Source organism: Leptonotus elevatus, chromosome 2 (assembly GCF_054856555.1).
Source record: "Leptonotus elevatus isolate MCC_2025b chromosome 2, RoL_Lele_1.0, whole genome shotgun sequence".
In the NCBI taxonomy this organism is placed as follows: Eukaryota; Metazoa; Chordata; class Actinopteri; order Syngnathiformes; family Syngnathidae; genus Leptonotus; species Leptonotus elevatus.
The window spans coordinates 12,229,399-12,253,959 of record NC_141240.1 but is presented as its reverse complement, the minus strand read 5'-3'; the positions used below and the strand labels follow the sequence as shown (position 1 = coordinate 12,253,959).

At 39.8% G+C, this 24,561-nt stretch overlaps 1 protein-coding gene across 1 annotated transcript; it reads right to left on the bottom strand.

Annotated features, from left to right (window-relative positions):
* Positions 1-64: 64 nt before the first annotated feature.
* LOC147178448 (trypsin-1) lies at positions 65-1,643 on the bottom strand. Its single transcript, XM_086070330.1, has 6 exons — positions 1,571-1,643; positions 1,250-1,313; positions 704-869; positions 437-575; positions 267-371; positions 65-166 (listed from the first exon to the last, which is right to left on the bottom strand). Exons 2-6 carry the CDS (start codon positions 1,311-1,313, stop codon positions 65-67), a joined length of 576 nt encoding a protein of 191 aa, XP_085926456.1. The 5' UTR covers positions 1,571-1,643.
* Between the last annotated feature and the right edge of the window lie 22,918 nt (positions 1,644-24,561).

Here is a 24,561-nt window from a genome sequence, read left to right as displayed (position 1 = left end):
CTACTTTTCATTTGACGTTTCATTTTCAATGATCCAGTTGATCCAAGGCACATAGTTCCTCACTTTAGTGTAGACTCCAGGGGAAAAAGGGGTTGACGCAGCTGATACCCCAGGACACGATGCCCTCCAGGACGCCATTGCAGATGAGAGGACCACCTGAGTCACCCTGTGGCCAGACCAGACAAAAGATTTTTTGAGATTGAGACAGCCCGCAGCACAGGCGAGAGGATGAAGCTGTATGGTGACGTCACACCCCAACCACTCACGGTGCATATGTCACCCAGGGGCGGCTCAGGGCTGTTTGGGTCTGGCAGCTTGGTCGGTTGAACATTGGCGTTGAGCGTTGCGGGATCGCTTAGCAAGAACGTACACTGAGTTAATTGGACCATTATTGTTTAATATTGTTCACCATTGTACAGCATGTTCGAGCTTCTACCTTGATTAGCATGACGTCATTGTCGAATGTCTTGTAGCTAAACTTGTGGACATAGATCTTGGAGACCTTGAAGATCTGTTCAAATCCTTCTGTTTTGGATAGACTGTCTTCACTTAACACCACCCTCATTATATTGCTCCTTGAGGTCCCACACAACGCACAACGTGGTTTGCATACAGTTGTACAGCAAAAATAAATAATTTGTGTGGCATTATTGATGACCGCAATTCAATTTCTAAAAATCTTCTAGTGTTGCGCAGTACTTACGGTTTCCAGCAGTGGGCAGCAGACACCACCCATTGGGGATGCACCAGTGTTCCTCCACAGTAGTGCTTCCATTTCTTCAGCACACTTAGATACTGAAGAGATGCCTGATACTTGATGGAGTACGGCTGGACCGCATAACCCCCAATAATCCTTTCTGCGAATGTCTCTAAAGGCCATGTGGAAAAGGCTCAATGTCAGACATGTGGTGGGCAGTCCTTGGGATGAGATCTTAAGTGTGGAAAAATTGATTTGTGGACCACTGATGTGGAGAATTTATGCAACTAGAATATATCTTCAAAGGTGTGAAATCCAATTTGACTTAAATATTTTAATCATGGAGGTGCAGTAGGGGTTTATGAGAAATGGAAATATTTCCAATATAATCTGCCTTCTGTTTAACTTTACAAGGACAATAATGCTGAATTTTGAAAGTTGCACAATGTAGACCATACAGTAATTCATACATTAAAAAAAACGTGTTACATATGATTTCATATGTTAATAATATTGTGGCAGAAACTCCACCTTAGACCAAAGAAAAGTTACCTGTTACGGAGAACGCCAAAAGTATTAGCGCAGATCTTTCCGACAAAAACATTTTCTTTTTCATCTGTAAAAACAAAAATCAACATTAGGCAGTTAATTCCTCATGCAAATCACCACTGCTCAGCTATGCAAATGTGACAAAGATTTTCATTAGGACATTCAAAACCAATTGCTCATATGGTCACAACTTAAAAGTTCTAATTAAACAATGGAACGCATACATACAATATTTGTTGCTTATATCAATTATTAGTTACTAAAAGCCTGTCACATCATAAAAGTTGAATCAGGTCTTGACAGTGTATTAGAAATGTCACTCACCTGTAGCCCTAACCACAACTGACTACCTTCCAAGTTTCTCCAACAAGCCACGTTGCCTCTTATATTATAACCAAATCCTTGAAAAAAACAAAATGATTTGCTTTAACAATGAATCTGACCTACTAGATGTTCAAAGCTCTTGTACGTATTGTATAGATGTGCTAGATTTCTCCTAGCATTGTGGGATGTCTAGGCCCATCCCAATGGGTCGAAGCTCTTGCTTTACAAACAAAGGTTAAGCACTGTACATAGAAATCATGAAAAAGTTACATGGGAGAGGTGAATGATCCTCGTCTGTAGGTCACATGATTTGGCCAGCAGGTCATCTTTAAACGTTATTCATTGTGCCATTCGTGAGCCTTGCTACACAGAATATGACTTTTAAAAAAAAATCTCTGCTGTTGAACAGTTGGTCCGAATAAACTTTCTAAAAATGAAATCAGGAATGAGTTGATTTTGATCCTAAATGTGAGAAATCTGCATTAAAAAAGGGTTCCATGCTGATGCGTGGTAATTGGAGAAAGCAGCCTTTCTTCTTCTTTGCAGTTAGTTGTATTGTTGTCTGAAAAAAAATAAAGAAAAATTGACACACTTCTCTAGTCCATGTTAGAAATTGTATGATCTACTTTATATCTCACGGGCATCATTTTAGTTTCTCTTCCTAGCAACCCTAAACATGCTTACGATGAGAGTAGTACAACTTTAATCGTCATCATCATCATCATTATTATTATTATTATTATTATTATTATTATTATTATTATTATTATTATTATTATTATTATTATTATTATCTAACATTGTCTTCTAACCACGAGACCCAGTCAAGCAGCCTTGCATTTTTAAGTGAACTGCAATGTTTTATTTCTAAACTGCCGATGTACTGTATAATGCGAGGTGGAACGTTGTCAGTGCGTAAGAGGAGTGCAAAGCGACCATTTGTCTTTAAAGCAGTTAGAGCTTGTACAAGCGCTGATGCTGACATCGTCACACATCGAATAAAGACCTGAACGTGTAGAACGACAACATCTGTACAACAATGTCCCGCTTTGGTAAACTCTCCCTGAAAGGGACAGGGTCATAAATCCCAGCTTGACTGTGACACCCCTTATGTGGCAATTTGCTGCTGATGCCGAGACAGCCGTAAGTGAGCTCAAGCAACAGGATGCAATGATGAGACCTGACCCGAATGTTGGCGACCCTCACTAACCCACACTAAGAGAAAGGAGACATGTACAAAGATCAGACATTAGCACCTCACTCAGCTAAATGTTGTCAAATGACTAGCAACAACAATGCGGCAATGCAATAATGCAATTACATATTAGAATTGACTACAATAAATGATGTAATCCCCCCATTTCTATAGCCAAGGAGGGCCCCTGGTACGAGTAGGTTACAGAAGAGGTACAGTAAGTCATACTGTAGGAGCTTCAATTATACACAGGTTAAGGGCATCGGGGTGACCATGGAAACTGAAATAAGAACGAGAAGAACCCTGAGAGTGTAGGTGAGATGCCTGCGCGTTAACCTTGGACCAGCTGTGCTCATTGATTTAAACAAAGCAAAAACAAAAAATCCTCCAACTACTCACTCCCACTGTTTCATTATGGACCTAATGTATATTTTGCTTTGTATACTTGTGGACATCCTGACTGCCAACTGTAAGTAAGCATTTTATTTTTTAGTTTTGATTCTGCTAAGTGTTGTACAAATTAAAGGGTTTTAAACGAGTCTGCGTGCTTTGGTGATGATGCTACAATACAAAAAAAAGTTGAATTACAATACAGTTATGCAAAGTTATAACTCAGGATTGTAGATATTGATTGCCTATATATTCGACATTATCGATAATTTGCACAGTTGATACAGTATTTCATTTCCATGTTCAACACTAGCATAACATACTACAATGTAGCAATTATACCTGCAACTAGGGGTGTTAGAAAAAATTGATCCGTCAATATATCGCGATATTACAGCACGCAATTCTCGAATCGATTCAATATGCGGCCGAATGGATTTTTAAACATAAATTTTTTTATGGAAATATTCAACAAAATGTCTTACTTAGGGTTAGGATTTACACATTAAGCATGGAAGAATGTTATATTAATAGAACATTAAGCCTTAATATTTTGCAACCTGAATTTTCAGATAAATATATTTTCATACAAATCTTACAGTGTACGTAGTGTGTAGTTTGAATTTAAAAAAATCACAATAATGAATTTATAGATTCATATCGGGATTAATCGGCATCGAATCCAAGCGTGATACGAATCGAATCGCCAGGCAGTAGGCAATTCACACCCCTACCTGCAACCATACCTACTAAGCTGTGTTTGAAGCTGAGTAGGTGTTTTAAAGAGGTCAATAAGAGAGACAAATGAAAGTGTAGCACAACATCAATGAACGTAATTGAAGCCATCACGGCTTCTTTGGCCGGACAATTATGTCACAATGTAAAGGGAGACTGGCAGATGACGGAGGGTCTATTTATTGAAAAACACTGATTTGGTTTAAAAACAAAGTGGGAGACTATTGATACGCCTCATAAAAATAATAATGCATTTTACTTTGGGAGCCTTTCAAGTCACCCTTGGTCACCTCACAGTGTTAAAAGAGCTATATAAAAGAATGATTACAAAATGATCAAAAAGGTCATCTAAAACAGAAGAATCAGCGCAAGATATAAGGAGTTAAAAACAGTTTTGAAGAATATGCCTGTTTAAAGAGATGTGCTTTGAGTAATGATTTGAATGTGATGAAAGAGTCAGAAGTCCTGATGTGATGTGTGAGAGTTCTCCAAGGTGGTGGCTGAGCAGTACTTATTATAATAATTATAATACTTATAAATACTTAAACTTCTGGATAAAAACAAACAAACATCACTGTGCAATCCTCAATAAGGCTACTAACATGAAACAGGCGTATTACTTTCAAGGACAGTTAACTTGTATATAAAAATCTGTCACATCTTAGCCCTACTTTTGCTCTGTAGCAATTTAGATCACCTGCAACAAGGGTTACTAGAAGGGCTGCTAGAGGATATAGTGAAATTCTGTTCAAAATAACTTCATTTGGTTTGTAGATTTTGGCTTATAAGCCAAATATTGAGTGGAATGCAATCCCACAAAACACAAGAGTCCATCTCAGACAGCTCATTTAAAAATAATCTAAAGAAATGGCTATAATTGGGTGCTTTTACAATCTATTATTGAAATGTCCATGTATATTGTCCCTCAATATAACAAATAAAGTGAAAGTAAGCAGATGGGCTGGACCAACCCATGTATGGAAATCACAGACTGTCTCAATGCTCCACTTCCATTTGTTTGTTTTTGTACAGTTTGTGGTGCAGGTTTCATGCGCCAAGTGGCATCTCTAGAGACATGGGTGGCGGAATTGATGTACAAACAAGCAGCAACAGAGGATCACAAGATCCAATCAATCAAAGCAATCATTATTTCTGTTGCAGCGTCTCTCTGGACTCATTAGACAACATGACATTTTTTTGTTGCTTCTTTGATTGTTGTCTATTTTTAGCAAAGTGAAGACATTTCCACTACATTAGATTAGAGTTTTTGTTGTTGTTGTGGTACACTTACACTGCAGCCCCTCGGTGTGTGCGTGGCCTGTGAACCGTAGTCTGTAATTATGTATTTTTTTTATGTTAAAAGATGGCCGTGTGTATTGGAAATTAATTGGGAATTGGAAAAAAAAAATGCTGACTCATTTCAGCCTGGAATTGACCGGGCATTTTCCCACCTCGCAATTCCCACCATGGCCCTGCCTCCAGGGTTCTGCTCACAGCTCTATAGTGTTACCACTTCCGTGATGACTTGGACCTTTAGTGCTAATTATAGCTCAGAATAACTGTCTTTAAAGGGAGCTTATTGGTTGATTACAGCTTCTCTTTGGAACTGTTGCGTAATCATTGGGTGTGGAACAACAGTTAAAATGAGACAGATCACGGTGAATTACTTGAAGTTCTTTTAAGAAATAATAAATAATAGAAATATAAGAGAAATAATAAAGACTTTGTATCAAGACGTAAGTATCAACGTTCACCAAATCCTCGCTCACATCATCTTTAAAAAAGGTTAGGGCAGAATTGCTAACAGAGCGCTAACACGAAACTAGCTTGAGATACAATCCTAAGTAGTCACCTGACAATGGCTAGTTACCTGTGTGTGGCACCTCGGGCGGGCCCCAGTATCCAAGCCCTATTGCCCCGCCGGGCTGGTCCCATATGCCCGCCGGGGTCCCGGTGGGGTGGGTGGGAGTTTGGTGGGCGGTGCGGGGGGTGGGGGCGCTGGTCGCTCCTCTTAACTCACTGCACTAGTTTTGCACAATACACTTTTATAGACATATAGGGTACATAACACACTTTTGGGGGGTGGGGTAGGGTGGAAAAACTGTCTTCGCCCTACAACTTCCCTCCAATTTTAATGCACCACACAACTGTGTGTGTGTGTGTGTAATTACCGAATGAACAATACTGAGCTCTTAGAAAAAAGAAAGAAGAAAAAATAGTAGTAGTTAGTCTTGCACCCGCACCCCTTATACTAACAATTAATGTTTGACTATATGACAGTGAGGCACTCAATATACAAGCAGGACTATTTGCTTTAACAAATGAATATGTCGTTTTTTAAGAGACTAGGACACCTGAAAGTGTGATTTCTTCCTTGCGCAATGTGTATGCAGTACTTCTTCTTCAGAAGTCAGGTCATGTCAGCATGGCTGTGTTAATCAGTGTCACTCCCAGATGAGATCGCCTTTCGTCAGCATGCTCAAGTCGCAGTGGTAGACTTACTTGGATGTCACTGCGAAGGCACATTGGTCTCATCTTTAAATTTGTGTGCATGGCACCATACAGGGACATATTGTGGGAGGATACGCACCAGTTCCACACTCCATCAAATGCATCGTGTCGATACAAACAAGAAAGAAATCGCCGGCATTTCTGCGGGGGTTCCTTAATAAATAGGTACTGGGTCATCACAGCAGCACATTGTGATAGCAGTTTTTATTCTTCTTCTTAAAAAAAATAAAATAAAAAAATATATATATTATTTAGTTAATTAATTAACTCATTCACTGCCATTGACGTCAAAAATGTATTTTAACTATTTTTATTAGTTTAACACTTTTTTCCACTTAGTATGAAAACCTAGAATTTTTTTGATTGTACATTTAGAACAGATATGAAATTTGTGATAAATCGCAAGTTAACTAGTGAAGTCATGCGATTAATTACGGTTAAAAACTTTCATCGCCTGACGCCCCGAATTTTTTATAATTTTCTTATACAACACAAAAAAAACCCACTGAAACTTGTTCCAAGTTCAAACTCAAAACTTTTTGTGTTCCCTTAAAAGTAATGACAACAAATTCAAAATAGGTCATCATTTGTGTTGAAAAGGCTTGAAAAAAGCTTGCAGTATTCTTTCTACCTGCCGTCAGGCCACCATTCAAAACAGATGAATCTCTGATTTACACAATGGAATCTTAACATTGAGTAGAAATTAAAAAAAAACATTTAGACTTCACTCAACAAGAGTTCAATCAACTGTTTGAGTTTACAACTGAACTCTGCATATAAACTCAAAAGAGGACAACAAATGCAATGGAACAGTGCTTCAAATGAGAGGTGGAATTTATATTTTGAGCTGTATCTACTTACGTTTCAAAATGATGATGGATTGAACTGCTATTACAAGCATACAGAAAAATACAAGACAAAAGAGATCATTGATGAAAAAACATTGAAATTGCATCACTGTCCCAAAATTGGACTCATTTGACTAGATTTTGACTATAGCACTCTGTTATTCATACTTTTTCCATGAACTAAACACATTTATTCAACCAACTTTCATTTAAAAAAACAACAACAAAAGCCCAGCATTTTGCAGACATTTCAATTTCAGTGAGATCTGGACAATTTACCATTTGGAACAGGAATAAGAAATATCAGATTTCAGTTGATTGTATCCAATTTTGAGTAAGCACATCGGGAAAATCATATTTCTTGCAAGTACATTATAGCAACATCCGCGCTCCACCACTTATTTGTTTGATGCTTTTCCACAGAGTCAATAAAATGATGATAGTGGCTGGAGAATACTCGCTGGTCATTTATGAGGGCACCGAGCAGAAAATACAGCCCCAGCTTTTGGTGCCTCATCCTGAGTACGACAGCTCCACGAACAACAATGACATCATGCTCATAAAGGTCCGGCCTCCCAAAAGTGAAAACATTAACATTTGCAAAGTTTTCACCCAAGTTCTCCTTCCAGCTGAGGAGCCCGGTTGATTTGAACAGCTTTGTGTCCATCGCTGTTGAAGTTTATTAATAAAAGAGACACTTATTTGTACATTTATTATACGGTGCTTATACAGAATATAGAATATTTCTGTTTTGTTCTTCCTCTTCTCTTAGGGGGACTCTGGGGGTCCACTGGTATGTATGTATATATATATATATATATATATATATATATATATATAAAACTGTCATGTCTGTTGTCAAATAGTATGTAGAATTGTCTTTACAATGGAACTTCCTAAGTCAAACACAATCCATTCCAAGACACTGGTTGACTTCCAAACTGTTCTAATTTCAAAACGACTTTGATTTATTTCAGGTGGCAGTAGTCAAATTTCAACATACTTCAAAAGAAAATGGCTGACAAACACATAATAGAGAGCAAACAAGAAGGTTTTGGCGGGGTTTTATACGTTTTGTTTAAATTGATGAGCCAAATTATTATTATTTTTACTTAAGGCATATTTATACAAAAAACACATACTTTGACCTCCGACTTTTACTAATTTTGTGGGTGTTCGACTTTGGAGGTTCCACTTCACTAGTCTTACAACAACTTATCAATAATGAGGTGCCATATTGCTGTTTTAATGTTTGAACTTCACAAGAAAAACTATTCGAATTGCTGTGAGCATGAAAATGTGCAACTGCAGTAAAGTCACTTACCATGTCACCTTTCAACCCCTGTGGACAAGTGACAGCAACCATAATTCAAGATGGCGCACATTTAAACATGTTGCTTTTTTCCCCTGCCTATTTCCTCTGTTGTAATTGTGCAACTGAACAATACATTTATGCTAATTTTTTTAACTCACTTTGTTGGATTGAATGGATTTAAAATGTGAGTATGTAATGTCAATAAAACAATGAACGTCTGTACTTTCATGTTTGGTACACTTTTTTTATTTATTTTATTTTATTTTATTTATTTATTTTTTATATAAAAAATAAAAATTTAAATAAAAAAATAAAAAATGTTTTGGTACACTTAAATAACTTACCATCAACATGTTGTTGAGTATCAAAGAAAATGATTTTCATTATAGGTACTGAAGTTTGTTACGAAAAAGCCAACTTGAGGGACAACGGTAAATGTAATTTAGACAAGTACCAAAGATAAATTTAATGTAAATAATAGATTTTTGTCAAAGCTACCTTCAAGAACAGAATGTTCATCCTGGTCACTGACAGCTGCCAAAATTGTAATGCGCACATGAAATATGCATGCAATCTGTCTTCCCCTCTGAGCAATCTGTTTAATGGCTTTGAGGCCATTAAACTTTGAGTCTCACCCGACAAAGATTGAAACCAACAGTACCAAGTAGCCTACAAATCTCGCCTTACAGCGCATGTGCAATCTTGACCCAAAATAAACAGCAAAATAAACCTGTTGGTGTGTTGTGAGTGTGGAGGGGAAATGAGGAGAATGTGCAGAGTTGTCATCTTTTCTCAAAACTAATCAAAACGTTTCTTTTTCCTTGTGATGAATGTGAATAACTGACGGTGACGACAGCAAGAGCCAGACGCTAACGTAGGATGCAGTAGAGACGAAGTGGGGCGTGAGACAAGTGACACGTTTCATCCCAGAGATGAATCAAGATGTGAGCATTAAAGCAGTTGAAGTGGTGAACTTTACTCAAAGTGGATTAACGTTCATATCAATTACAGTAAAACTGTTGAGATGATTCACAGATCATAATCTTCAAGAAGGGTTTTTAGGGCTTTCGCTTATGAAATATAATTTTCTCAAATTCATGCTTAGACATTCATATTCAAAATCTTCTGATAAATTATGTATCTAGTAACTTGAGATGTCAGACAAATTGTTCTGAGATGAAAATAAAACTGTTTTGTAGTGTAGTTAGGGTTGCCAACCGTCCCTTGAAATACGGAATCGTCCCGTATTTACCACTATAAGTGGGCGTTCCATATTGAAATATCAAGGTGCGCAATTTGTCCCGTAACGAGTCAAAAATTACGACGGCGTATTAGGGCCACATATAAACATATTTTTTTTACAGGGCGTGGGGATTTTCTGAAAAAAATAAAATAAAAAATTTGCCACTTTATTAAGTGCCAAATTTGCCACTTTATTAAGTGGCAGATTTGCAAAAAAAACTCTGAAAGTTACGAGAACTACACGTAACATACTCCTCGGCTGTTAATGCTCTTCGGTTGGGTTTCCAAATGAGATAGTAATTGTTCTAGCATAGATTAACCATATCATGTTAAGCATTCGCTCTTTGAACCGTTGTGTACGGCCACTGGCCAGTGACAAAGACGCCTCACTTTGCAAAGGTCCAGACCCGTACGATCAAACATTTAAGTTAATTTGTTAAAATGTATATTTACTTGTACATTTACGTTTCCAGAATTATTATTTACACGTTCATACATTTTGGTATTTTTTTTGTACAAGTATCTAAGTTGATGTGTCCAATCTGCTTCTCTTAGTCATTCCCTAGCATTTACATAAAGTATGCTAGCATCTGACTGGTTAGTGTTTTCATTTTATAAACAGTGTCCCATTAACCACCAACGAATCCTCACATGATTAGGCTATGGCTACGCTACGTGTGATTCTCATAAGTTTTTGAGTTTTGAGGGGAAAAAAATCGTAAATTTGCAAGTTTAGAACGTGGCAAATTTGCCTCTTTATAAAGTGACAAATTTGCGAGTTTTTTTACGACAAAACTTGGGAACCCTAGAAAAAAAACGTGTTGTCCACCAGGCAATGCCAGAGATAGATATGGTATGTAAATAATGATTCTTTAACCCTCTGATCAAGGTTGATATGGAAATGTGCAATGAATGTCAGCATTGTATGGAAAAAACCTTCAATATTTTTGGGGTGTTATAAACAAGTAAAATTGATTTATAAGTAGGCTACGTTAAAATAGATATTACATAAACGTAATCATTGATAAATTATAAATACATTGCCTTACATTAATTACAAATTAAAACGGGTATGTATACTTTTTACTGTACATGCAGTTAATATACAACACTTTATATACAGTAAAAAAATATATATAATGGGGGGGGGGGGGGCTTAGAGGTAATTGCTGCAGAGGTAGCCCATGTCTATCACTCTGTAAACATAGTTAGCTATAACTCAGCTAACTGTGCTCTAAAGCTGACTGATCAGAACACTGTATGATGAAGATAAAATATAAATGGAAACAATAATCTTCACATAATGTGACATTAAGATGAACATAAGTTACAGGATGAATGTTCTGCTTATTACATATTGTTTTATATTAATGTATACAGTTTTAAGTTATGAAGGAAAGGTTTCTCTGAGAGATTTATTTTGATAAGTTCATTTTGTTAGTTTATATTCAAGTACATTTCTGAATAATAACTTTTCCATGGGTTAATATCTTTCAAACATATGCATCCCCTACAAAAAATAAAAATAAAAAATCACACAAGGTTGAAGGCAATCAGGTCGGCCGTCCTTGTCGATGAGGTGTCCCTTGTTTACTTTGCGTGCGCACCGAGCAACAAACATGACACCACGTTCAAAAGTTTGTCGACATCTTCCAAGAAAAGCTAAATACAGGCCAACTTGGATATTTCGTCTAAGGGAGGAAACACTACCACTAGGCAAGAGCATTTGCACACACAGCATGCGATGACTATCTGTGGGTTTAATGCCCGCGGCCCGCGAGTGCTATGTTTTTTTTCTTCATCAGGGTTCATTCAAGGTTGCAAAACGTGCAAAGATGTACAGAACGAACCATGACATAAGAGCAACACTCGCTACTTCCACACGGCCACACCAGTCTACTGGCTGCGTCTGTTTTGACTGAGGCAGGGAGGAGGAATTTTGGAGTGCTCAGAGTTCATCTTAGTGTTGAAATGTGACTGGTGTAGGACATTATTGTCACAAAATAATATTAGTTGTATTTTGTAAATGTCTACAGAAGATGATGAAAAAAAAAGAAGTGTTTATTTTCCCCCCCAAATTTTTTTTGTTTTTTTTTCTGGGGCACCCCATTGAGGAGTACTCAAAATGTGGACCTCTTAAAATTCACTGTCTATTCATCCCCCCCCCAAAATAATCGATAAAGAATCGAATCGTTAAGCAGAATCGAAAACGGAATCGTAAAAATCGGATAAATTCCCATCCCCACCACTTCATAAAATATTCCATACTACTACTTGAAATGAGGGCCGTACGTGCCTCAGAATCGTGACATCTGATTGCAACACAGCTGCAAGGTATAGCGATCATTAGTAGGTGACCTCATTTAGAGGCCTCTCTTGTTGCACTAGTTGCCCCATTTTCTTCTTCTTCTTCTTCTTCTTCTTCTTCACTAAGATTATTAGTCCGCTGTCCAGTTGATTGATTTTGCACTTTCTGACGGTTATGTGAAAACAGAGGTCTTTTGTTTCAGCATGAGAAGCCTTCTGCTCTGGGGAATGTTAGCAGATATCCTTTGACATACTTGAGTTCATAGCTCAGTTTTCTATATGCTCTACTGTAGTATCTATTGTCAACTGTTTGCTTATTGAGCAAAGAAGCCTCATTTGCATTATCCCCAATTCAGGTTGTGTTTGTCAATAAGGGTGCAAATGAAAGCCTATTTACATTTAAATGAATGCTTTGTAGTAGTCATAACAGAAACACAGCTCGCTAGTTAGCTAACCAACTGAATTAAATCCACCAATGTCTAACATCTTACAAACCAGTTTCACTTTTGAAATGAATTTCTTTATGAATTTGTGTCTGTACTTCTACAAGCATGACAATTACTTTTAGATATAACTTAAAACTCACCTCAAAACTACGTACAGTACAAACAATTTAAAGACTAATGTTACATTCGAGGAAGGTGGATATATCCCACTTGGACTCTCCCATTTCCGACCTCAAAGCGTTCGCAGCAAATGTAAACAACAAAGAGGACTGACTCCAATAAATTGTTTGTTGTTCTAGTTAACACGGTTAGTCGAAATCACGTTGGGTTACGCAAACTTACTTTTTCTGAATAGCTAAATAAACATACTTAACACATGTGTTTATATCCATCCATCCATCCATTTTCTTAACCGCTTGTCCTCACAAGGGTCGCGGGGGTCGCAGGAGCCCATCCCAGCTGGCTTCGGGCAGTAGGCGGGGTACGCCCAGATCTCATTTATTCAATACTTATATTTACTTATTCGACATAGTGTAGTTAGAAAGGTACAATTGCTTTAAAAGCTTGTCAAACACATCCTGTTTGAGAGACAATTAAAACCAAAAAGAGGGCCTTTTCTGGTCAGAAGGCATCAGAATGAATACAAAAAAAAAATGACCTATTTTTGCAAAAGAATAGTTTCTGCTCAGTCTGTGTTCTTGATCTTCTCCCAAAGCAAATTTTCTGCTTTAACCCTGACAAACCTTTTAGAGTGGGCATGCTGGAGTGACATATATGCGAGCGCCTGGAAAATGTTGGGGTATTTTTATTATTCATTTTAATATTAAATATTGTTTAATTATTATTTTATACCACTGTGTAGGTATAAAATTAAAGCGGAAGTATTCAGGACTGACGCAGGTTGATGCACACACACTGTAATGTAACCAGCTCCGTGGTGAGTGAAATGACACATGCCCACAAATTTGCCAATACGTTGAAATTTACAGTATTCGGAACTGGCTCATGCCCATGAAGTGGGCTCAACCTGGGAGAGGAAAAAATGACATCGCAGTGCAAACGATTTCAACCAACAATCAAGTTTGCTAAACTGTGGACAGCCAGCGAGCCATTTATGTTTCTCGTACGTCCTTGCTTGAAAATGACGGACGAAATTCTTCCCCGTTTTCGTGATGATTACTTCAGTAGGACAACCACTTGAAATTATATTCTTCTTGTCCTCAAAAGTTCTCCAGGAAAACGGCACTCATTGTGACTCGGCGATTAACTGAACCACTGACTGTTTACTGCAGAACAAGTCAAGTAAGCCAATTATGCGCATGCGCGTTGTCAGATAAGCTGCTTTACTGACAGCTTTTTTGCCATTCAAAAGACGGACGTACAGTCAACACAACTTGATGTCTCATTGCACATGCGCGAAACAAGCTGCCGGCTTTCCGTGACGAAAACAGGACAAATTACACAGGAAGAGTATAACTAAGGTATTGTATAATAGACGACACTAACAGATAAATATTTTCAATGATTTTATTGAAGGGTTTGGGTATGCACTGCATTTATAGCTTAATATGACCGCTCACCACTGCATTCTAGATAGTAATGCAGTGTCAAGGGTAAAGTTTTCTGGGTGCAAATAAATGAAAATTGTGACTACAGCCCAATATAATGTTTCCCTAGTTCACACTAAACGTATCTATTGTAAGACCATAACAACAACGACAAAAGGATAAAATTAAAATGTGCATGACTTACTTAAAGCCACTATGGGGCATTTGATCATTTAAGCACACATAATGGAAACAGCAGCTGAGGTGAAAGCCTGCTGGGGCACTTCCTTCTCATGCTTTTTTTTCTTCCTCCCATGAAAAGCTCAAAGTACTACTGTATTCAACAGCTAGTCTTTTCATTAGACCTAGAACCCTGGAGTAATCCAGTGACCGCTGCGAAAGTGCAGCTGACAAACAGGGAAAGACCAGATGACGGCCTGGAGTAGACCCCAATGGGGCTTATATGGATTAGTGATCCATATTAGCAGGATCCGCACTGATGAGCGTTTCGGAGTCCACCCAATATTGCTACAAAAACCTCAAGAAAGAAAACACCCCCAGGGTCTGCGAGACCGGGGGCGGAAGATGACCCATCCCGGACGGATCTCATGGCAACAGGCCACGGAAAGGAAACGACACTGAATAGAATTAACGGGTCATCAATAGGGGCGGAAAAGAAGCTGCAGACCTGTCAAAACTAACAGCCATCAACGGCCTAAAAATCCATCAAGGCAGGAAGAAATGCTTCAGAGAGTTTAGTCGTGGCCCTTGCATTGACAAATACTTCTTAAGAAGTAGGACAAATAAGTCAAGTGAAGCCCAGAGGCAGTAAAACCTCCACAGTCTTCAGGACATCAACACCATGGGTGAAACTCAGTGTTGTACAGATCTGACTGCAACCATTAGGCTACAGACCAGACATTCACTACTACCAGCGTGCTCCAGCTCAGAGTCCAGCCAGCAAAAGTTGTCATCATCTCTCAGCGCAGAGCCCAAGCAGCTACAGCCAACATAAGAGCCTTATCTAGAACCCAACCAATCACAGCCAATATCAGTCTCCAACCCAGAGCCTAGACAAGTACAGCTGGCAATAGAAAGAAAGATGGAAGAGAGGAAACCCGAGGTCCTGTGGCCCCGATCCAGTGATAAGAGAGAGTGGGTAACCATAGACTCTGACCTGTCCCGTCTTCCGGAACAACAGAAGGGCCCTGTGGAAAGAAAACTGGACAATATGGGAAACATTATTTACAACTATGGTGCCAAATGTTTGGCGAAAAACACAAGAAACAGAGACAGCAGAAAGGCCTACTAAACCAACCAAAGTCCAGGAGGCAGCGGGAAATTGACAGACTTGTGAAGGCAATTGAGGAAGCAATGGAGGAAGGCCACAGAGATGGGACGAGTGGGGCTTGAAGATCTGCAGATAGAATTCAAGTAGCAACTCACCAGGCTGCAAAGAGCAGAGTACCTCAGACGACTACACAAGAGGAAAAAACGGACACGAATCCTCTTCTAGAGCAACCCTTACAGTCTTTTTGACCCAGAGAGCCTCAATGTGACCTGGAAGAACACCTGAAGAAAACCGATGCTTGAAGGCAAGAGCCAGTCACTATTCCAGAGGACATGTCGCCCATTTAGGCACCGGAACACCAAATGGATCCAAGGCCTCCCACATGGAATGAGGTGGAAAAAACAGAGAAGCAGGCAAGATCAGCATCAGCTCCAGGACCCAACGGAGTCCCGTACAGATTTTATAAGAATACCCCTAGAACTTTGAAGTACCTATGGAAGCTGATGAGGACAGTATAGCGGAAGGGAGTGATACCAAGGGCATGGCAAATTCAGGAGGTATCTTGATCCCCAAGGAGAAGAACTCATCATCAATTGACCAATTCCGCCAGATTAGCCTGCTGAATGTAGAGGGAAAATATCTTCGTTAGTGTCCTGGCACAAAGACTGTCTTCATTCCTGCAAAAACAACAACTTTATTGACACGTCAGTGCAGAAGGCAGGGTTTCTCAAGATGCTTGGAGCATGGCAATATCATCTGACACCAAATTACAGCAGGCAAAAGGGATCAAAGAGACCTGCATGTGGTGTTTTTAGATCCTGCTAACGCCTTTGGGTCGGTCCCTCATAACATCTTGTGGACAGCTTTCAATTACTTTGGTATACCAAACCATGTCATGAAGTTGGTAAAGTGCTATTTCCAGGACCTACAATTTTGTGTGACAACTCAGACCAACACCACCGCCAGCCAGCATTTAGAAATTGGCATCAGGGCAGGCTCTACCATTTCTCCCCTGGTATTTGTTATGGCAATGGAGATGATCATACGAGCAATCCGGTGGTAGTGGGAGGCGAGAGAATGAAGAGCGGCCTTCGTCTCCCACCAATTAGAGCGTACATGGACGACATGACCATCATTACAACAACAAAACCATGCACGAGATGCTTGCGACAGAAACTCCAGGAGAACATCCAGTGGGCAAGGATGGAATTCAAGACAAGCAAATCTCGCAGCATCTCCATTGTGAAAGGACAACTAAGAGCGGAGCAGTTCCACATCAATGACGAACCAATTCCAACAGTCCTTGAGAAGCCAATTCAGAGCCTCGGACGTTGGTATAATGCGGACCTCATGGACACAGCAAAGGGAACAACTCAAGCAGGACCCAGTAAAGGGTCTTAAGCAGATTGACAACACTGCACTCCCTGGGAAACTCGCGCTCTGGTGCCTTCAGTTTGGACTCTACCCAGATTCCTGTCGCCGTTGACAATGTATGAGGTCTTACTTACCCATGCCAAACAGCTGGAGAGGGTAGTAAACGCTTATGTGAGGAAGTGGCTCGGGGTGCCAAAATGCCTTAGCAGCATTAAGCTCTACAACAATGGAGCGCTTTCACTGCACATTTCTAGCTTGGTGGAAGAGTTCAAGTGTGCTAAGGTCAGGCTGAATATGGCACTCACACACTCCCAGGATCCTGTAGTGAGAGGTGTTGCCCCTACCTTGGCTACAGGGAAAAAGTGGACTCCAACCACAACGGTACTTTACGCCGAATGAGCTCTTAGCCACCGTGACATAGTGGTCCATGTTCAACATGGCAGAGAAGGCTTTGGCCTCTGAGAAGTAACACCCCTCTGGCAAAAGGCATCCACAACTGAACGGCGAGCCATGGTGGTGGAGGAGGTGCGCCGACAGGAGGAAGTGGGTAGACGCGCCAGAGCTGTAGCCCAGGCCAAACAGGGTCGCTGGATGAGGTGGGAGGGTCTTGAGAGGAGATAGAAAGACCTCTGGTGCATGTCAAATCAGTTACATTTCATAGTCCGAGCCACCTATGACGGGCTCCCCTCTCCTGCCAATCTGCAGCTATGGCTTAAAAAGGATCCATTGTACCCCTTGTGCGGAGTCCCAGCAACACTAAAGCACATTCTGGTGGGCTGTGGGACTAGCCTTGCCCAAGGTAGATATACCTGGAGGCACAATCAGGTGCTCAGATGCCTAGTGGAAAAAGCGCAGGAGGGTAGCCGTCAATGCCCAACCTGCCACCAATCAGAGAAAGAGCTGGAACCCTCTAGCCTTCATCTGCAAGGAGGAAAAGAGCAAGGTTACCTGCTCAAGAGTTGATCTGGGCCCACTGAATGCAGCCAGAGACTGGCAGTTGCAAGCGGACTTGGACCGCAGACTCATCTTCCCACATCAACCATCCTGCGACCTGACCTTGTCCTCTGGTCTAACTCCCACTACATCATTGAGCTGACGGTTCCGTGGGAGGATGCCATCGAGGAGGCTCAGGAGCGTAAGAAGCTTCGGTACGCCAACCTAGCAGCCGAGGCAGAGGACAAAGGCTGGAATATCAAGGTTCGCCTTGTGGAAGTGGGATGTAGGGGTTTCATAGCTACATCAACCATGAAGCTTCTGAAGGAACTTGGAATTAGAGGACAGGACCATCGACGGGCTATTAAAGAGACTATTAATACTGCTGAGAGGACCAGTCGCTGGCTGTGGCTGAAGAGAAACAATACCACCTAGGCAGCTAATAGTAGATAACCGCGGGATACACACTGAGGTTTGATCAACCTGTGGCGGGCCTGCCTCAGGGGGTGTCTTGTGATAAATGGCCGAAACACCCGTTGATGCTGATGTACACAACTGATGATGTGTCTCGCTGGTGAAGCCTCTTAGCAGTCGCCCCCGACCAATCTGCCTAGTGGATGTGATGCAAAAACCAGGGACTGTAACAGCTATTCCTTTCATTAGACCTTGGACCGCACCGTCACACATATGCAAATTAAAATTAAGTCAATCAGAAATAGTAATGCTAAAGTGAAAGATGAGAAGTGGAGAGAAAGAAGGCACAGTTGGGATACTTTTATGCGTTGATACGTTGAGGAATGACGAACGCTGGCATGGAAACGTGACTTGATTATTATATTGTCCTCCAGAACCAAAGAGCCATTCGACTTCCCAGACGAGCTTTTTCTTCTTTTTTTCCCTCCATTTATGATGTCCACTTCCTTTCTTTCCGCGCTGGCCCCAAGGAGGCACATTCATTTAGTTTGTGATTCTTCATCTTAATTTGTCAACATGGCTTCAGCCAGGAGGCCTTTTCCCCTGAATCTAGGACAGCAGGTCTGCCTGCTTAGGCAGGACAGATATGCTCACATGCCTCCTTTCACCATGACTGTCCTTTCCATTAAAATGGGCAAAAGCTGAGGAATATTTACTTGTTACCATGCTGTTTATTTATTTTCACTGGAAAATATATTTTGATTATTGTATGTGATCATTCTGAAGGACAAACTGAAAAAATTTGGTTTCAAAGAGAAAGCTAAAAAAAGACTATGACAACATATGCTCTTAATTCTTCTAATTATATATTTTTTTGGGACAGTTCTTTGCCAAAATCTAACCTGAATGTTGTGTCCGTTGCTCAACAGATTTTGGTTTAACGAAGAGGATCCGCCTTGATTTTTAATCCGACAAGTACTTGCAGGTCCATTTCATGATACCTTTAAAGCCTTTTGAATTTCAGCTGTCTCTGTCCTTTTGAAGGCTGAATGCATACACACACACACACACACAAAATTAGATTTTGCTGTCGGCAAGACTGTTCTTACTTTCCACCTTTTAATGACTTCTTTAAAGAACAGAATGGATAAAGAATATACGTGCACAGATTTGTATACAGTACAGTATTGCTAAAATAAAAATGTGCCTGTTGCTTTTTTTAAGGGCAGTGTAATAGCGGCTTTGTGTTTGTGACACAGCATGCATTTAATTTGATTGATTTATTATTAGCTTGTATTTCAATTCAAGAGTATCTCGCCCTTATTTCTTTCTGGAGACTTGCAGAAAACATTTGGAAAGCTCAGGCCAAGCTGGGTGGTGGCGTCCCGTGAAACAGTGCTTCATAAATTAAAAAGTGCTAACTAACACATCTGGACTCAATGACGTACTGCGGATGCCTGGAGCTGCTACTGAAATACATCCTAGCTACATGTAATCAGACACGTAACTATTCAGTATTCATCAGAATAATAAACCCAGATGTGTACTGTAGATTCTCTTTTTGTCGGTTCTGGTTGCAACAAAGAAGGTGAAAAAGGCTCTCCTGTATTTACTTCTTAGCTCTTGGCTATGATAATGACAGATATTTTATTTTCTATACTGTATATATACTGTATATATTGCGTAAAATGTTGGTAACCACATATAGGCCAAATGGTCCTTGATAGTCTGGAGAATAGAAAATGAACATAAAAAAAAGACGAATAATCCAACTCAGACAAGGCATGAGAAAACTAATATTAACTCATTCACTGCCATTGACGGCTATGAATGCTAAAAATTAATTTGAACTATTTCTATTAGTTTAACATTTTTTCCACTTTTGTTAACAAGAGTATGAAAACCTAGATTTATTTTATTGTACATTTAGAACAGATATGAAATTTGTGATTAATCGCAAGTTAACTTGTGAAGTCATGTGATTAATTACGATTAAAAACTTTAATCGCTTGACGCCCCGAATTTTTTATCTTTTTTTTTTTTATTCATTCAGTGCCATTGACGGCTATAAACGTAAAAATTTCATTTGAACTATTTCTACTAGTTTAACATTTCCCCCCACTTTTGTTAACAAGATTATGAAATCCTAGAATTTTTTAATTGTACATTTAGAACAGATATAAAACTTGTGATTAATTGTGAGTTAACTAGTGAAGTCATGCGATTAATTACAATTACAAATTATAATCGCCTCTTACCCCCAATTTTAATAATCTTTTTTTTTTTTTATTATGAATTTATGGCAGTGAATGAGTTAATTAATAATCTGTACCTTCAATGAACTAATCTGTACCATCAGTTTTCATATCTTAGCACCACGGAGGCTCCGTAGACTTCAGATACTGTGTTGGAGATCACTGCCAAGCAATCAGGTTTTTGTTTTTCCCTCGTGAAACGCTTATTTATATGAAAGGAAGATGAGTTGAGGAGTTGGATCGGTAGAACACAGAGAAGAAACCCCACACTCGCATTTGCTTTGTGGTGTTGACAGTTCACTTGGATGAAAGTGGTAAACAATTGCATCAGACAGACTCTGGCAGGAGTGTGATGTAACCTTAAAGCGTAAGAAAGCTGGAAATGGTTTTAGGCAGGAGAACAAGGCGAGTGATGAGTAATGAGATGTGGGAAGCCTACAATAATTGCAAATAACAGTTGGTCAATTTCCATGATAGATGATGAATTCCATGATAGACAACAGAGATGGAAAGAGATCCTCGTTTGCACAATTTGTTCTTAAGTTGTCAAACGTAGTCAGGTGACACCACCTTTGGTTCACTGTTTTAGCGTTTAACAGAAGGGGGAATGTCAAAATGCATTGGGGGGGGGGGGGGGGGGTGAATGCTCCAATCCCTTCCTTGTCCTTTTCTCTCACTCAGTAGATTTATCAAGTTTCCCCTGGGAGAAATGACAGAAAGTAGAACACTTTAATCATGTTTCCGTCCGTAGGGCCGCCATCAAAGGGAGTCATTGCTTTGTTCTGTGGACAAGCTATTGCTGATAAGCCGCTGGCAGCCCACTTTTGTTAAGGCGGATGGATTTTGTCTCAACAAGTCAAGGAGTAAAATGGTTCACCTCTACACTATTTTACTTCCTGTATTTTCTTTATGATGCCTCAAACAATGCGAGAGGCCAATACAAACAATATCACACCTGGAGCTTGTAAACAATGGCAGTAATGGCAGCATGAGATGAACATGCTTGAGCAGCAGTTTGATTCAAATTTGACAATATTTGAACTGAATTAAAAGAAGATTCAAAGCACAGGACACTTTTTTTTGGGGGGGGGTTAAATAAACACTTCTCCTGACTGACATCAGCAAGAGTGCGGATGCTTTTCAAGATAGCATTATGTACTTCATGCTTCTACTGGTTGATCTGACTGAGCTTTAATGGTTGTGAGCGCAACACTAATCCAAAGAACTTCTGAGCCTGCACATTTCCATCCATACAGTTTCCAATATCACTTTCCCAGAAGGGAGTTTGAAGCAAGTATATGCATAATAAACCATCTGCAGTTTTGGATAAGTCGAACGCATTCTATTTCTACTCCAGATGAAAAAAACGATTTAGCCTCTGAGTAAATATTAGGCCAATCTATGTTTGAGTTTGCATGGTGTGATTCTCCAGGGTTGGTTGCAGGGTCTAATCTACATACCCCCTCTGGCTCGTCATACAAACCCGATTCCAATGAATATGGGCATTGTGTCAAACATAAATAAAAACTGAATATAATCATTTGCAAATCATGTTCAACCTATATTTAATTGAATACACCACAAATATAAGATATTTAATGCTCAAACTGATCAACTTTTTTTTTTTTTGCAAATAATTATTAACGTAGAATTGTATGGGTGCAACAAAGCCCCCCCCCCCCCCAAAAAAAAACTGGGACAGGTGGCAAAAAAGACACCTTTTTGGACCATCCCACAGGTGAACAGGCTGATTGAAAACAGGAGGGTGCCATGATCAGGTATAAAAGGAACTTCCCTGAATTGTCATTCACAAGCAAATATGGCGATTTACCTCTTTGTGAACAAGTGTGTAAGAAAATAGTCAAAAACGGTTTAACTAATTCAAACCCAAAAATGGGTAAACACGTTTTTAAATACTTTGTACTTCACTCCCAATAACGTATTTACACGATTTTAATGTTTTTTTTTTTTTTATGCAAGAGCATACAGAAACATCTTCTGACATGAAGAGGTGGCTTAAATCAATGGTACTTATTACAAAAAAGCGGCCAGCAGTTGGCAGTAGAGTATAAGAGATCAACCAGGGCCATCTTGCAACAAGCTCTTTTTGTCTGTGTTTTCACCAGGAATGTGAATATTGATTATGTTTAGCTACATTCTAATGCTAATTGCTACAAAAAACAGATACAAATATACTTTTTTTTTCCTGATGAAAGAAGAGACTCTAAGAGACTCTCTTTTGGTAGGTTCCATGTTTTTATTGCAATATAACACAATATTCTGCGGGCCTTGTAAAATCAGTCAAAATCCAGTAAAACAGCTGGGAGCAAAGGGGGTCGCTTCAGTGAAAATGGCTGGCAGTCAATAAGTTAAGGACAATGTTCCTCAACGTACAATTGCAAGGAATTTAGGGATTTCATCATCTATGGTCGATAATATCAAAAAGTTCAGAGAATCTGGAGAAATCACTTCATGTAGGGGAGACCGGGGATGATAGTAACGCTTTTTGTTTGAGTATGTGTAACGCATTGTGCTAGAGATCTCAAGTTTTGAAACTCTAATATGCAAAGCAAATGCCATTCATCAACAACAACCAGAAACACAGCTGACTTCTTTGGGCCCGGGCTCCTCTAAGATGGACTGATGCAAAGTGGAAAAATGTTCTGCGGTCTGATGAGTCCACATTTCAAATTGCTTTGGGAAATTGTGGACGTTGTGTCCTCCGGGCCAAAGAGGGAAAGGACCATCCAGACTGTTATGGATGCAAAGTTCAAAAGCCAGCATCTGTGATGGTTGGGGCTGTGTTAGAATCAATGGCATGAAAGGTACATACAGATTTTGGAGAAACGAATGCTGCCATCCAAGCAAAGTCTTTTTCATGGACGCCCCTGCTTATTTCAGCAAGACACTGCAAAACCACATTCTGCATGCATTACAACAGCATGGCTTTGTAGTAAAATAGTGCAAGTACTAGAATGGCCTGCCTGCAGTCCAGACATGAAGCTGTACCACAAGCAAGAATGGGAACAAATTCCACCTACAAAGCTTCAGCAATTAGTGTCCGCAGTTCCCAACACAAACAGTGGTAAACAGCCATAAAGTTCTAAGTTAAAGATTATTTGCAAAAAACAATAAAGTTGAACATTAAATATCTTTGTAGCGTACTCAATTAAATGTCACATGAACATGATTTGCAAATTATTGTATTTTGTTTTTATTTATGTTTAACACAATGTTCCAGCTCCATTGGAATTGGGTTTGTGTCCAAAAGAACCAAATATTTGCTGTAACTATATAGATGAGGCGGCACGGTGGATGACTGGTTAGCACGTCCGCCTCCCAGTGCAAAGGTTGTGAGATCAAGTCCGGGCTTCGGCCTTCCTGCGTGGAGTTTGCATGTTCTCCCCGTGCTTGCGTGGGTTTTCTCCGGGTACTCCGGTTTCCTCCCACATTCCAAAAACATGCATGGCAGGTGAATTGGACACTCCAAATTGTCCATAGATGTGATTGTGAGTATGGTTGTTCGTCTCTGTGTGCCCTGCGATTGGCTGGCAACCAGTTCAGGGTATACCCCGCCTACTGCCCGAAGCCAGCTGGAATAGGCTCCAGCAACCCCCGCAACCCTTGTGAGGACAAGCGGTACAGAAAATGGATGGATGGATGGATATATAGATGACACAGAACTCATTTCACTCATATTGCAGAATGCCAGCACTTCACAAATGTTCCGTCGTTTGCATTCTATCAGCACTTTGCCAAGCTGCTCTTTCCAATGACTTTATTATGCACCCACCCTGTGTTTTATGTTATTGTTCCCAGGCTCAGTATATGCCATCAAAGTGGCAACTGGCAAATAAATCTTGCGGAAATAAAATGCTCCATGATGAAATGCAACAATAAAATGTGCACCTTCATGTTTCTTCACGATGTAATGGAAAAACGCACAATAGTCTTCTTCTTAGAGCGCCCCCCAGTGGTTGCTTTGGTCATTGTTTTGCTGAGAAGAGAGAATTCCAATGTGGCAGCGCGCAACGCCGACTCGTTTATGTGCCACGCGAACTGTTGGATCCTGTTTCGTTGTTGCTTTGGACAAGAATTGTCCGTAAGTACATGTGATGTTAAGAAAATAACACTGTGTATTAATATTTGTTAATTTAGGACAGTTATTAGAGATAAGAGACTGTTGTG